The sequence below is a fragment of the Apus apus genome, chromosome 5 (assembly GCF_020740795.1).
Source record: "Apus apus isolate bApuApu2 chromosome 5, bApuApu2.pri.cur, whole genome shotgun sequence".
In the NCBI taxonomy this organism is placed as follows: Eukaryota; Metazoa; Chordata; class Aves; order Apodiformes; family Apodidae; genus Apus; species Apus apus.
This window is the reverse complement of record NC_067286.1, coordinates 49556508-49571457: the sequence shown is the minus strand read 5'-3', so window position 1 is coordinate 49571457 and position 14950 is coordinate 49556508. Positions and strand designations below refer to the sequence as shown.

The following is a 14950-nucleotide window of genomic DNA, read 5'->3' as shown; positions in this document are numbered from 1 at the left end:
CTTCTTGCAAGCACAGGATCAGTGTGTCCCAATGGGTAGAAAATCTAGTAAGGGAGCTAGGAGACCAGCGTGGTTAAAAAAGGAACTGCTGGGCAAACTCAAATGGAAAAGGAAAATCTATAGATCATGGAAGGAGGGGCTGGTTACTTGGGAGGAATATAGGACTGTTGTCAGAGGATGTAGGGAGGCAACTAGGAAAGCTAAGGCCTCCTTGGAACTTAACCTTGCAAGTCAGGTTAAGGACAATAGAAAGGGCTTTTTCAAATACATAGCCAACAAAACTAATACCAGAGGCAATATAGGCCCACTGCTGAATGAGGTGGGTGCCCTGGTGACAGAGGATTTAAAGAAGGCAGAGGTGCTGAACGCCTTCTTTGCCTCTGTCTTTACTCCTGCAGGCTTTTCCCATGAGCCCCAGTTTCATATTTTTTTCAGTGATGACCAGTGATAGGACAAGGAGTAATGGATACAAATTGGAGCATAGGAGGTTTAAGGTGAATATCAGAAAAAGTTTTTTTACTGTGAGAGTGACAGAGCACTGGAACAGGCTGCCCAGAGAGGTTGTGGAGTCTCCTTCTCTGGAGACATTCAAAACCCGCCTGGACACCTTCCTGTGTGATGTGCTCTAGGTGACCCTGCTCTGGCAGGGGGGTTGGACTAGATGATCTTTCGAGGTCCCTTCCAACCCCTATGATTCTATGATTCTATGATTCTATGCTGTTGGCTGCGCCACTGTAGGTCCCAGCCCATCAGAGGGAAGAGGACAGAGGGCTGAGCTGGCCAGAGCCCTGTGGAGGGTCTGCCTGTGCCTCCTCCTAAAACCAGCTTCCCAGAAAAGTTTGAAGAGACTTCTAGTTAGGAAGTTTGCAAAACTCTAAACATAGCAAAGAAACTCTTCACCTAAAGCCAACACAGAAGCCGGGGTGACATACGTTCAGATAAAATCTCTCCCTTGCCCACTGTGTCCCCAAAGACAGGCCACTTTGTCCTGTTTTGCTCCCCGGTGCAGCTGTGACTTTTGGTGGCTTCCTGCTTGCAGCCAGCTCCACATCATTTCTGGCAAAGCCATCTTCTTTCTTCTGACGCCACGACCTGTCCTCTGCAGGTCTCTACCTTTCTCCCTTTGAGCCCTGAGCCTCCTGCTGGTCCTGCCTCCCTCTGCCAGAGACACAGTCCCCTGGGTCACAGCCAGCTGCCCCAGAGACAGGGACTCTCCCTTGCCTCCAGCAGATGCCAGTGCTGCAGGCAGGGCAGGACAGGCAGACTGACTCCTCACTGCCCCTCTGCTCCCTCTAATCAAGCCTATCTATAAACGAAGCACAGAGTAAGCCAAGCACAGGTGAATCAAAAGACTGTCCATTCCCATGAGGATGGGACTTAGCCCCTCACAACCTAGGCTAGTGTCCATGGCCAATTTGACTTCAAAAGCATGTCACCATATTTTCTTAGGAAGGCTGAGGTTAGAACAGTTTCATTCTCTGATTTCCTGATGGGAGGGAAGAGAATAAAGAAGCTTAATATTCAAGTGTTGCCAGGAACAGCAGCACTCTGGGCAAAAGATTTTAGAAATAGATATGCAGATGCAACTGTACATAGCAGCATCACATTGCTAACCCTCTCACATCTGAGACTGTCTGGGGTACAATTTCCCCTAAGTGCTCTGAGTCTACTGGGTATCAGCAAATGCAAGACAGTGGAAGTTGCTTGTTTAAGTTAGAATATAGTGCTGTGGAGTCCCAGGCACTGAGGAAATGGTGAGTAAACCAATCTACAAAAGGGAAGTTGGTTATTTTTCTCAGTAGCGGTCGGGATAAGATGAAAGTGATGAAAACGCAATGCTCTACTCAGACTGTGAAGGACCAGATGAGGTGGTCCTACCAAGAGTTACACACTTTCAGAGAGGGTGTTTCCCGGCTCAGTCACACTGTCTCGTACAGCAGGAAAGGCAGTTCTATCATCTCCCACTGTTGTCCTGGCTCTTCCCTTACCTTAAACTCTGGGAGTTTAAGTATTAAGTATTAAGTATTTCTGTGAGACTTTGGCATGTCTGTGATGATATGCACACTTTGGGCAGTGCAATCACAGTAATTGTTTTGTTAAAATCCTTCTGTATCATGTAGGTCAGGACCAGACAGTCTGCAGTACACCTGTGACAATATACGTAACAACCAGATCCCTTGTGGAGCAAATCCAGCTGGCAGGCAGGCATCTTACTTCTACCTCCTCAAAAACTGTATAACTTCAAAATAAATAAACCCCAACATACTAGAATTTCAAACAATGCTAGCATTTCTTTGGGAGTGTCACTTTGGGCAGCACTTACTGTTCATGTACACATTTGTACCCACAAAATTTTGTTTCAGGAAGCAATGAACAGCATCACTCCATTACTTCAGCCCATTTGACTTAGCTGAGAGACCATGACACTCCAAGAAGATAGCATCATTTTCCAGGACATTTTACCCAGCAACAGGCTTTTTTCTGTTGCCAGAAACTTTCCTGCTATGCGTTGTACTGTGGCAAGCAAACTTCCAAGCATCACCCCTTTTATGACCACCAGTGTACAGGACACAAGAAAAAAGACTACAGTCAACATCACTTTGGTGCTTGTGCTCTTGTGCTTTAGTTAATCTTTCCATTCAGAAGTTGCTGGAGAGTGTTGCCTTAGTCAGGATCTTCTCTGCCGGCTCATATTAGACAGAAGGTTGGACAATCGTGATACACTCCTTACATTTTAATCCAAATGTTTACACTTGTTATAATAAAATTAGCAATAAGTTTACAACTTGCTATCTCAAGTTGCAGGGGAGCTTTCTTCAAGCTGTAAGTGCTGGATGGTCATTCATACTCTAAGGATGTTTGACAAATTGGAAATTATTCAAAATAGAGGATGCTGAAAGTGTTTGAGGCAAATACTTTGGTCAAATCCAACAAAGCTGCCTGAACTGAAACCAGTGGGGTTTGCCCATGGTTTCTGGGAGATATAATGCAGAAGATCCAAAAATAGATCCCCAAGGCCTGGGTTGCTTTAGTGGGTATCTTTAAGTGAGCTAACTCCTCAGCTTCCGGAATTGTTTGGCTGTTTTCAACAGCTGAGGGAAAACTGAAAAGCAAAGTAGCATGAGAGAGAGCTGCTAACTGTAATAGCTGTCTCAAGTGGAGTGTGTTTACTGGGAAGGAATAAGAAGGACACCTCCTTTAGTTAACAGAACTGCATTTCCTAACTCTGTAACTTTATATATCCAATCTAAAATTTGCTCATTTGTTGCTGCCACTAAAAACAATGTTCCTTATTGTATCTGACTGCTGTGAGGTGAGAGAACATGCTGGGACACCACACATTTCTCTACCAGCTTGAAATCCTGTCAGAAGAAGCAGAAATATCAAAACTGAAAAATGTCACACTTCCATCAGCATTGCCCCTACACATCGGAAGGGGAAATTGCAAAGGTGTTTTCTTCTTTTCATATATCTCAGATGTCAGCTACTTCTCATGTGTGTAAGCTATCCTGAGAGACTGTGCTGCATTTCAGTCATCGAAAGCCACGTCTTGTACAGTGAGACTGTAGGTCCCATGCCCTGCACAGAAGTCCAAGTGGAGGTTTATGTCCAAAGCCATTTTTAAATGTGCTTCTATAAACATAAAGATCATAGACATCTTCTCTTTTGCATTCAGGCCTCCTCAGCTATTCTACAGAAAATTGTTGATCTATACACCTCTCTGTGAGACATCATGGTTCTCACAAGTTTAAAATCCTGGCTGCTTTGAGGGACTTACCTATGCCCAGACTAGAGATAATTTCAAGGTCTTGAAAGCTACTGGCTTCCAATATTGCTTGTGGCAGCTTCAGGGTGAAGGGCAGCAAATCTCTGTAAAAAGACACAAAGTGAAAAACCAACAAAGGAATGAACCCCACAATTGTTAGGAACTCCAAATTTTACCGCTGGTTTTAGTGATAGAATTGGTTCACAAATTCAGCCCTGTTCTGCAAAGTCCTGCATGATGTCAAAGGAATGTCTTGTGGCAAGTAAGGCAGCATGGATACTGGACCAGCCTGGGTTACTCTGATTTCTCAAGAGATCACCAGCTCCTGTGGTGATGCCTCATGCTGGCTTAATCACTGTGCCTTGGCTTCCTCCTCCAAAACCAGAAGGAACATCTCTCACCTCAGGGGAGGCCAAAAGGGTTGAAATACCTTCTCATGAAAAGTGAGGTGTTGCAAATGGCAATTGTATTTAGAAAAGCCATTCTTTCTGGTGTGAAGGGGATATGCAGTCCTTTTTCTTTCTGTTTTCTCTATCCCCATCCTGCTTCCTCTCTTACAAATCTGTTAAAATGTAAGGGATGAGGACACGGCAACACACCGTGCGGAAAGGGAAGGAAGAGTCTTCCTGTGGAAGGGAAGCCCCTGGGTGAAGTGACTGACAATCATGAAGCACTGCATGATACTGAGAAAACACATGTATCCTTCTCCTCTCTGCTGTCAGACTTTTCACTGCTTAGTTTCGTAAAAGATTATGTATTTTTACTTAAAATAAGATATACCTTCTCAGAGGATGTTAGTTGGATTTCACTGAAACACACTCTAAATTTCAAATAATTTAATGTAGCTCTTGGGCTAGCAGTGAACTCTTATTCACTGGGCAGCGGCTTGCAGAGAAGCCCCTGAGCCAGCTTTTACCTCTAGATGTTTGGTTTTTTTATGATCTAAGGTAATCTAGCCAGGACAAACTTTCTTTTGAGAAGACCCTGTCAGCCCTGATAAGCTATTTCCATCTGTAGATGACTATTTACTACAGCCCTAAGAACAGGCCTCTCCACCAAGGAGAGCTCCTACCACCTGCCAGCAAATGGTAGGTCAGTGCCTAAGCAGCCTTTTTATTACCTGTTTCTCTCAGAAAATTATTCCCTATTTCTCTTGCCTTTTGACAGTGACCTGAGAATTCCCATGAACCATCTGAACAAGTATTTGACACTCAGAAGTAACATCTATAACAGGAGTGAATAGAAAAGCTTTTCTTTCTTTCTCTTAAGTCATGAACTTTTCTGCAGGTAAGCCGAAGCAAGTGGATTTTCCCTCCCACCAACCATTGGACTAGAAATGCCCAATTCTTATTTGAATTTGAGCTCTTCTTTGCTCCTTTGGTAAAACAGAAATCTTTTGAACTCAGCTGGCTGCAGAAGCAACCCCCAAAATAGCATCAGCATTACTGGCTGGGTAAGCTGCAGCAGGCTGTTTCATACCATAGATAGACTGTTCTGTTCTGTGACCTAACCAAGTTGCTAACACCACTGCCTTGTAAACATACCCTGAATCTGTTTTCCACTCTTAAATGGAAATAACTAAGAGTCATCTAATTTTATTTAGGTGAAGTCAAAATTTACATACAACTCAAAACCAGTCCTGCTGAGGCAGGCATGGGAAAGCAGGTTGTGGAGATATGGCTGCAGCATGCTGAGCACAGGTGCACGTTAGAGGACACTGCAGACAGTTTTAATTACACAGAGGGACTCATCAGCTGCTGGTCAAACCCTGATCTGGAAATGGACCTTACAGGTCTTTCCCATCTCTGTGCCCACTATGTTTAGTATTTGGGCACTGAGCAAACAAGCAGGGTCTGTTCTTTATCACTTTAATTTATTTTTGAATTTTGGCAAAAGCACAGATATTATTTCAGGATTTACTCTCCATGAAACATTCTCTGTAGGTGACTAAGTGCTCTGAGTCTCTTGCAGGCAGCAGTCCCATATCTGGTTGGCTAAGTTGCTGACAGATGTGTGTGGATGCTTAAAAGCTGCTTTTAATAAGAGGTGATTAATCCAGGAACCTTTTTCCTTCCCACGCTCCTAACCCCAGTCCTGTGCCTTGGTCCTTTGTGGGTGCAGCCCTAAGGACCTTCCTCAGAAGAAGATTCCAACTTCAGGGACAGCTGTAGTTATGGTGTGCCCAGCTAGAAGCTGAGTGATCTGGCCCCTTTGTAGATACTAGCATCTGAAATACCTCCTGGTCTGGCAGATCAGAGGAAACCACAGAGGAAACAGCTGGGGCTGTGTTGTGACTGGATACTGGGGAGAGGCAGTTCAGAGGAGAGAGTAAAGTGACTAAAGTGACCCCTCTGTGGAAGCAGTGAACCCAACTCACCTACTGACGCAGTAGAAGGCAACCAGTTTGAAGACATCTTCAAATACAAGAACAGATCCTTCCAGGTAAAGGACTGATGGAGAATAAAAAAGACAATCAGCAAATGGTTTCTTAGAGCTGTATGGTAAAAAAACAGGTGGTGGGGTTGGCTCACACATCTTGTATTCTTTGATTGTCCAGTATTTGCATGGACTAATGTGAAGAAGCATAAAGAATTGGTTTCAGAGAGCCAAATGCAATGAGATTCTTCAGGGAAATGCTAGAAGAGAAATGTCTCAGCCTGACTTTCTGAATGGTTAGCTCGAGATATCAGTGTTCTGATGGTAATAGAAACAATAGGAAGGAAAAAGAAAACAGTTCAGCACCAAAAGGCTCATTACAAGCCCATCCATCCCTAAGGATGTGCAGATCCACAATACATGTGGGGCTGACCTTATGACTCTTCATGCTGGAATCTGGTTTGGTCTGGATGAACAAAGCACTTTGAAGCAGAAAAAAAAATAAATTACTGCTTCTTTACTGTATGTGTGGGCTCTGACCTGGGTCACACAGGCAGTGTGAGCACAGCCTATTTGTATCCCCCGTGTCTTCTCCCTGTCATTGTGTTACACACTGACGGCACTTCTGTTCAAGTGGCAAAATACAATCTACACTACATTGCAGAGTTCTTCAAGATGACCTCATTTGTGACAGCATGTTATGGCATTGTGTAGCCCAGATCCCACATGTTATTACAGAATTTCTGCTGCTAAGCTAGAAAAAATTCACCAGTTGGTGGAGAAAATTTCACATTGACCAATAAGCCAAGTCAGAGAGAGAGAGATGGATGTGCAGGAGAGAGGTGTCCATGTTTGCTTCTGCTTCATAATCATACAAATTACCTGTGCCCATATATACACAACACATCATCATAAACACAGACTGACAAGTTTAAGGAAATCTGCGGTGGTTTCTCAAAAATGCCCCTTTACTGGTGGTGGACAACATGAGCCCAGAGCTGCACTGTTCCTGCCACAGGAGCACACCAGGAGTCCCCAAGGAGCAGCACCAGCTCAAACCCTCACAGGTTCCCACAGCTGCTCTGCATCTTCTGTCATTCTGTTTTCAAGGCCACATTTCAGAGCCGTGAACATGAAGTTCAGCTTTCATGATTCACCCTCCTTGGTCTGCCATGATTAATGGCCGTGTGGAACATCTCCAGCTCCTTACCTCGCCTGCCTGGTCATTAGTTCCCCCTTAAATCAAGGCCTCCAGAAACTGTGGGAGGGACACATCTGCTTGGCTCACCTCTCCCCCAGCTCCTTTGTGCATTGGCTCTTGTTGTCCAGATAGCAGAGAATCCCACTGGAAGGAAATTCTCAAGCTTGTCTCTTTTGTTCAGCTTCACAACTAACTCCCCCAAAAAGGCATTTCCTCCTTTTACTTCTCCCTCTGTCCTAGCCCAGGCCCTGCAGGTGTCTATTTTGGGCTGAATACACCAATGTAGGCATTTTTTTTAAAGAGGCAATTGCTACGTGGCTCTCAGAAGTCAGTCCTACACATCAGTTTGTGTTAGATCAGCAGGAACAGATCAGTCTTAGTGTGCACACCAATACCAGACTGCAACATGCAATTCTATTTCACTTTTCTCCCAGATTGGAAAAATAAATGTCCAGCAAGTTGTTGTTGTTTTTTTTTTCTTTTTCCATAATAAGAACCATGTTTCAGTCAGGGGTTTCCATTAAACATCTACAATGAACAATTTCTATAGTTTGAAATCCATCTGTTTCACAGCTCTGACACAGGAAACAAAAATAAAGATAAAACCCCTTGTTGTTCCAGAGAATTACCAAAACCCAAGAGCCTGACCTCACTCAAATCTCCATTGAGTAAATAAAGCCCTTTGTGCAGACAATGGTTTTAAGGACTTTTTTTCTGTTAAGAACCACATATGCACTCTGGCATCCCAAACTGCAGGTGTATGTAGGAGAGCAGGCTGCACCTGTACATGTTTACAGATATGAGCAGATTGCTTGGATTGGGACTAATGATTGTTTCTGTGCCAGGAAGCTCTGCTGTTTGGGAGCTTGAATTTTAGACAGGAGAATTTTAGTCCAAGCCCCTCAGTGTCAGGAGTATGCACATATAAGTGCCTTGTCACCATACAGTTACTCCTCCTCCTGTATAGAGTTAAATAGCATAAAACACCACAAATCACCATGAATTATATAGCTGAAGCAGTCAAGGTACAAAAGCTGCTGGAGCTTAAGGACAGGAGTTTTCAGCAGGTGGTATATAGAGAATAGACTGTCCCTGGTCTGCTTGCAGGGGTCATAGAAGGTAACAAAATCAAATGTATCTGTCAGCAGGCTGGAATTCATTGTAGAGACCCACAGCTCTGCTAGGGTGATTTGGACATTTGTACCTCCCCATCTTCTCCCTCTCACTGTGTTATACAGCATCAGCACTTTAAGTGGCAAAATACAATGTACATCTTGTAGCGGAGTTCCTCAAGATGACCTCCTTTGTAATGGCATTACACAGAGGACATTTTTGAGTGGCCTGTAAACAATTAAGAACAGAAAAACACTGGTTTAGATGGAGCATTACTCAAGGTACTAGCACCATCAGGACCAATACTCTGCCTAGAATTTATTCTGAACAGTGACAATGTCAAGCAGACTGCGCAAGGCTACTATGGCCACTTGGACCCACTGCCAGCACAGCACCCATGAGGAAAGCCTTGCAACCTCCTGTGGGGATGGTCTCTCTTGGGCAAAACTGTAACACTTTTTCCTTAACCAGACATGTGCTGACCTCCAGCAGGCATCCCTTACAGATTGTGCTTCCTGACTGCTTTGCTGTTGGGTGGCAGATGATGGGTTCAGTATAGGAATATCTCTTGTGGGAATGTGTCCTCTGGGAGACAGTCATGAAGGGCGAAAGAGCCCAGGAAGGCTGGTCATACTGCAAGGAGGAACTCTTAAAGACACAGGAGAAGGCCATCCCCAGGACCAAAAAGGCAAGCCAATGGGGAAGAAGACCAGAAGAGGAAGCTAAATAGAGAAGTTTGGCTGGATCTCAGGAACAAAAGGAAAGTTTACAGCCTTTGGAAAAGGGGGTTGGCAACTTGTGAAGAATATCAAGATGTAGCGAAGTTATGCAGGAGGAAAATTAGAAGGGCAATCAACTTGGCCACTGAGGTTAAAGATAACAAGAGTTTTTTTCAGTACATCAGGAGAAAAAGGGAGACTAGGGAAAATGTAGGCCTGCTGATGGATGAGGTGAGCACCCTACTGGTGGAAGACACAGAGAAGACAGAGTTACTGAATGCCTTCTTTGCTTCATTGTTCACTGCTAAAGCTGTCCCTCATGAATCCCAGACCCTGGAAGGATGGGGAAAGGTCTGGAGAGAGGAAGACTTACCCTCAGTAGAGGAGGACCGGGTTAGAGACCACTTGGCCAAACTGGACATCTGTAAGTCATGGGCCCTGATGGGAGGTATTGGCGAGTGCTGAGAGATCTGGCAGATGTTATTGGTAGACCACTGTCCATCATTTTTGAAAGGTCATGGAGAGCAGGAGAAGTGCCTGAGGACTGCATGAAGGCCATTATTACTCCAGTCTTCAAAAAGAATAAGAAGGAGGACTCAGGGTACTACAGGCTGGTTATTCTCACCTCTGGCCCTGGGGAAGTGATGGAGCGGCTTGTTCTGGATGTCATCTCTAGACATGTTGAAGAACAGGAAGATATTGGGAGTGGTCAACATGGATTTACCAAGGGTAAATCATGCTTGACCAATCTGATTGCCTTCTATGTGACATAACTGGTTGGCTGGATCAGGGGAGAGCAGCAGATGTCATCTGCCTTGACTTCAGCAAGGCTTTTGACACTGTTTTCCATAACATCCCCACTAGGAAACTGAGGGAGTGTGGGCTAGATGAGGGTACAGTGAGGTAGTCTGAGAGCTGGCTGTGTGACAGAGCTCAGAGGGTTGTGATTAATGGAGCAGGGTTGAGTTCAAAGCCTGTAACCAGCAGTGTCCCCTGGGGGTCAATACTTGGTCCGGTCTTGTTCAACATATTCATCAATGACCTGGACGAAGGAACAGAGTATCCTCAACAAGTTCACTGATGATACCAAACTGGGAGAGGTGGCTGACACTCCAGAGGGCTGTGCTGCCATCCAGTGTGACCTCCTGGACAGGCTGGAGAGCTGGGCAGAGAGGAACCTAGTGAGGTTCAACAAGAGGAAGTGTAGGGTCCTGCACCTGGGGAGTAAGAACCCCATGCACCAGTAGAGGTTAGAGGTGGACCTGCTGGAAAGCAGTTCTGAGGAGAAGGATCTGGGAGTCCTGGGAGATAGTAAATTATCCATGAGCCAGCAATGTGCCCTTGCTGCCAAGAAGGCCAATGGAATCCTGGGGTGCACAGGGAAGAGTGTGGCCAGTAGGTTGATAGAGGTCATTCTCCTCCTCTTCTCCACCCTGGAGAGGCCACATGTGGAATACTGCATCCAGTTCTGGGCTCCCCAGTTCAAGAGAGACAGGGAACTGCTAGGGAGAGTCCAGTGGAGGGCAACAAAGATGCTTGGTGCATTGGAGCATCTCCCTTAAGAGGAATGTCTGAGAGAGCTGGGACTCTTTATCTTGGAGAAGAGAAGGCTGAGGTGAGACCTTATTAATGCCTATAAGTATCTGAAGGGTGGGTGCAAGGAGGATGGAGCCAGACTGTTTTCAGCAGTTCCCAGTGACAGGACAAGGGTCAATGGGCACAAGCTGGAACATAGGAAGTTCTGTTTAAATATGAATAAATACTTGTTAATAGTGAGGGTGCCAAAGCACTGAAACAGGTTGCCCAGGAGGCTGTGGAGTCTCCTTCTCTGGAGATATTCAAGACCCACCTGGATGCAGTCCTGAGCAATATGCTCTAGGGGATCCTGCTTTACAAGGGGAGTTGGACTGAATGATCTCTAGAGGTCTCTTCCAACTCAGACAATCCCGTCATTCCATGAATGGGTGTCATTTACTCATGGAAACAATTAAGTGGGTCCTACTGCTTGTTTCTAACTCTTGGAAAGAATAATATAATTTTCAGAAAAATAGCTTGCAAGAAAGAACAATTTCATATGGCTAAAAGGGCTCTCCTGACTGCTGGGAGCAGTAACCTCCAGTGCCATTACTGCCCTCAAGGCACCCTGCTCTGAGCAGACAGTCAGGTGCTGGGGACATTTCACTGACAGGAGCACTGCAGGTTAGGGAGGGATCATGATGTTGCCATTTATAGGAACTCATGACTTTTGGAAAAGCTATGAGCAGACCATATAATCCTGCTGAAAACTGCCGAGACATAATTCACCTTTTTTGGGCTCATAAAACTACACCCAGGGCACCTGAAGAGCACAGAAATTCCTCTGTCTCACCAGAACAGTGGCAGGATATCAAAACTATGATCAAAAGCAACAGCAAAAATAGGTGGTGTGCTGTGAGCCAAATAACAACATATTGAGTTTTACTGGATATTTAGAAGCCCACAGGAAAAAGTCACCTTCCAGAAACAAAAAGGGAAATGTGTAGATCAATGGGAAATTTTGAGCAGTCTGAAACAAAGATATCAGAATTAACTGAAAAAAAGTTTATGGGTGATGGAAACATTGGTAACACAAGTCAGTGGTTCACTGGTGATCATACTCTGTTTTGTGTCCTTTGTGGAACTGAGTAAGTGCCAGGACACTGCCAGGTTATGAACTACTATAAATATTTATTATTATCTCAGATATGCTTTTACTAAGCCAACATGCTCTGAAAAGGGTCATCTTTAGGAACTGTCTTCATGTTTTCTTTTCAGATTGCTTCATCATTTCTCAATCCAGATGATGATGTCTTTGAGTCACACTGTCCCTGGGCATTTTGCCTTCCTTTCCTCTTTAACTTTTCCCTAAAGAATTGTGTTTGCTAGTCCTGTTGTTCTGGTCCCATGGACAAAACACCTCCATTTTCATCTTTCTACTGCTTACATAGGCTCACAGGAGCCAATTACTTCATCTTCTTCTTCTCTAATGGCACTGTTAGTCCTATTCCCTGTTTTTGATATCTGTGTAATCCTTCAGAGACATCTGAATTCAAAAATATGAATGTAATCCTTATTCTTCAGCAGTTGTGTTGACAGAGGGCTACTGAGAATACAACCATCCTCAGAAGTCCTGCTTGGATGTGCTTGAGATGCTCTTAACTTTCCAGATTCTGGCAAACGGTGAGATTTGACATCATAGGAGTGAATCCACTTTACCTTTTTTATTTTAAGATTTAAGATTATAACTCCACACTCTGCTAACTAGACCTCTCATTGGTGTTTCTCTCCTTTGATAACTTTCTGGCTTAATACTACATTTGCCATGACCTTGTTTGCACCAAGCTTTGCAGGAAGCAGCACTGTTTGTGCTTTCTTGTTCTGCTTCCCTCAGCCCTTTACTCAGTGTGAAGACTGGGTCACTCCAAGGCTGAGGTTACTGACTTTCCTACATCCAGATGCTGACATTCCTAGTTGGTGCAAGGGCCAGGTTATCAGTTTCCTGCCCCAGGGGAATGAGCCCTGTGTATTATGAGAACTGCAGTGACTGCCATAGCCCCCGTGCTGAGGTGGATGCGTTTGTCACGATACACTGTGCTTGTGGTACCTGCCATGCTTCACAGAGATTTGTGAGAGTGTGATGCAATTCCTTCAGATTATTGCTTCAGCTCCCTGACCATGTGCAAATCTCCTTCTGGTGCTTATGCATGTACTAGGCTGGTGGTGGTATTAAGAGAAAGAGCTTTAGCTTGATAGAAGAAAAGTTAGATTACATTGCTCAAAGTCCTTAGGTGTTTACGGTGTCTTTCTGCAACAACTCAGTTTGTTTGAAACTTCCTAGTATCTGTGCCTGCCATTGTTTCTCGCATTATTTTTTGATGACCTTCTGGACAGCACTGTATGGCCTTCAGGTGCTGTGTTCTTGTAAAACACTGTCACTGTTTATCTGTTCTCTTTTCTCAAGGCCCTTTTATTTTTCCTGCAATCTGATGCCTCTGCTTCTTCCATCTGATGTCTAAGCTGCAGTTTCCTTTTTGGTTCCACAGTTCTAGACTGTCTTAGGCAATCCAGGTCTGTTCTGTCTTTCTTGTGTTTCCTAGTGATTCTTGCATGAAACTGTCAGTATTTTCTAATTTTTTTTCCCTCATTAAGGAACAGCAGAAACTTCCCTGTTTTGGACTTCTGCCAGAGTCTTCTGTTGTGCATTCAGCTCATGCTTTCTTACAGGATTTCAATTTTATTGTTTCCTACAGAGTTTAATCCTTTTGGCCATGATGAAAAGAATTGCTGCTGATGGCAGTTGCTGAGAAATTGAAACTAATGAATCACAGAAGTGATAAAGTGTTAATGTGGTTGGGTCTTGAGTGTAAAAAGAAATCTATTTTTAAACTACGTTTTTCACAAAATATAATTGTATTGTGCAGAATGAAATTAATGCTGCTAAAGAAGATGCAAAACACAGCCTTTTGCACTTGATTCAGGCTGGGGCTGAGTGGGGTGGTTCCTCAGATGAGTTCACTGCTTCCCTGTGCTCTATGTCCATATCCTGGTGCTAAGAAAAAGCACCGTCCACACATCTAGCAGCCACAGGGGTTTTGGCCACTCCACTGTACTTTGGCTCATCCACATTCACCCAAGCACGTGGGCATCACCCTGGTGTCCACTTGGGTTTTACGCCTCTAGCTCAGCACAAACTCCTGCTGCCACCTGCTCTCGTTGCCTCTGCTGCAGGGTGCTTGAGCAGAAACCTGTTACAGTCATTTCACTGCTTATTTCCTCCTTATTGTGATTAGTGCTTTAGCAGGGGTTGAGAGGATGGCTCTCAAGGGTACTTCAAGCACATCTTACCCAGCTAAAAAGAAAATGTCACAGCTTCTCAGTGCTTTCCTTACAGGTACCCATGTGAACAGTCCCAGCAGGCCCATAGGCAGTCCCAGTCACCTTAGGTTTCAAGAGCAGAGCAGAGCACAGTCTGGCAAATGGCTGTTCCCTTTCAAAGCACTTGTCCTTAACCTTGTCAGATCTAGTCAGTCAGGACAGGCCAGTCAGTCTCACCTCTGCACCTGGCAAGATCATGGAGCAGATCCACCTGAACGCTCTGCTAAGACATGGAAAACAAGGAGGTGGTTGGTAGCAACCAACATGGTTTCACCAAGGGCAACTCATGCCAGACAAATTTGGTGGCCTTTTACGATGGGATCATAGTGTCAGTGAACAAGGGCAGAGCAACTGATGTCATCTACCTGGACTTGTGCAAAGTGTTCGACACTGTTCTACATGACATCCTGGTCATGTGGAAACATATGGATTCGATGGATGGCCTGCTCAGTGGACAAGGACTTCTCTGCATGGTTGCACTCAAAGAGTCATGGTCAAGAGCTCAATGCCCAAATACAGACCAGTGATGAGTGGTGTTCCTCAAGTGTTGGTACTTGGACTGGCACTGTTTAATGTCTTTGTCAGTGACATGGACAGTGGCATTGAGTGCACCTTCAGCAAGTCTGTGTGGTGTGGTCAGCACACTAGAGGGAAGGGATGCTATCCAGAGGGACCTTGACAGGCTTGAGAGGTGGGCCTATGATAACCTCCTGAAGTTCAATAAGGCCAAGTGCAAGGTCCTGCACCTGGGTCAGGACAATCTCAAGCACAATTACAGGTTTGGCAGAGAATTGAATTGAGAACAGCCCTGAGGAGCACTGCTTTAGGCTGTTGGTTGATAAGAAGCTCAACATGAGCTAGCAATGTGTACTTGCAGCCCAG

At 44.8% G+C, this 14950-nt stretch overlaps 1 protein-coding gene across 1 annotated transcript in view; it reads right to left on the bottom strand.

Annotated features, from left to right (window-relative positions):
* The window catches only part of LOC127385855 (ras and Rab interactor 3-like), a 170842-nt gene that overhangs the window by 21067 nt on the left and 134825 nt on the right, over nt 1-14950 (bottom strand). Inside the window, exons 21-22 of the mRNA XM_051622032.1 lie at nt 6144-6216; nt 3779-3870 (exon numbers count right to left, since the gene is read on the bottom strand). Of these exons, the coding sequence (XP_051477992.1) occupies nt 3779-3870; nt 6144-6216 (165 nt within the window). The remainder of the gene's footprint in view (nt 1-3778; nt 3871-6143; nt 6217-14950) is intronic.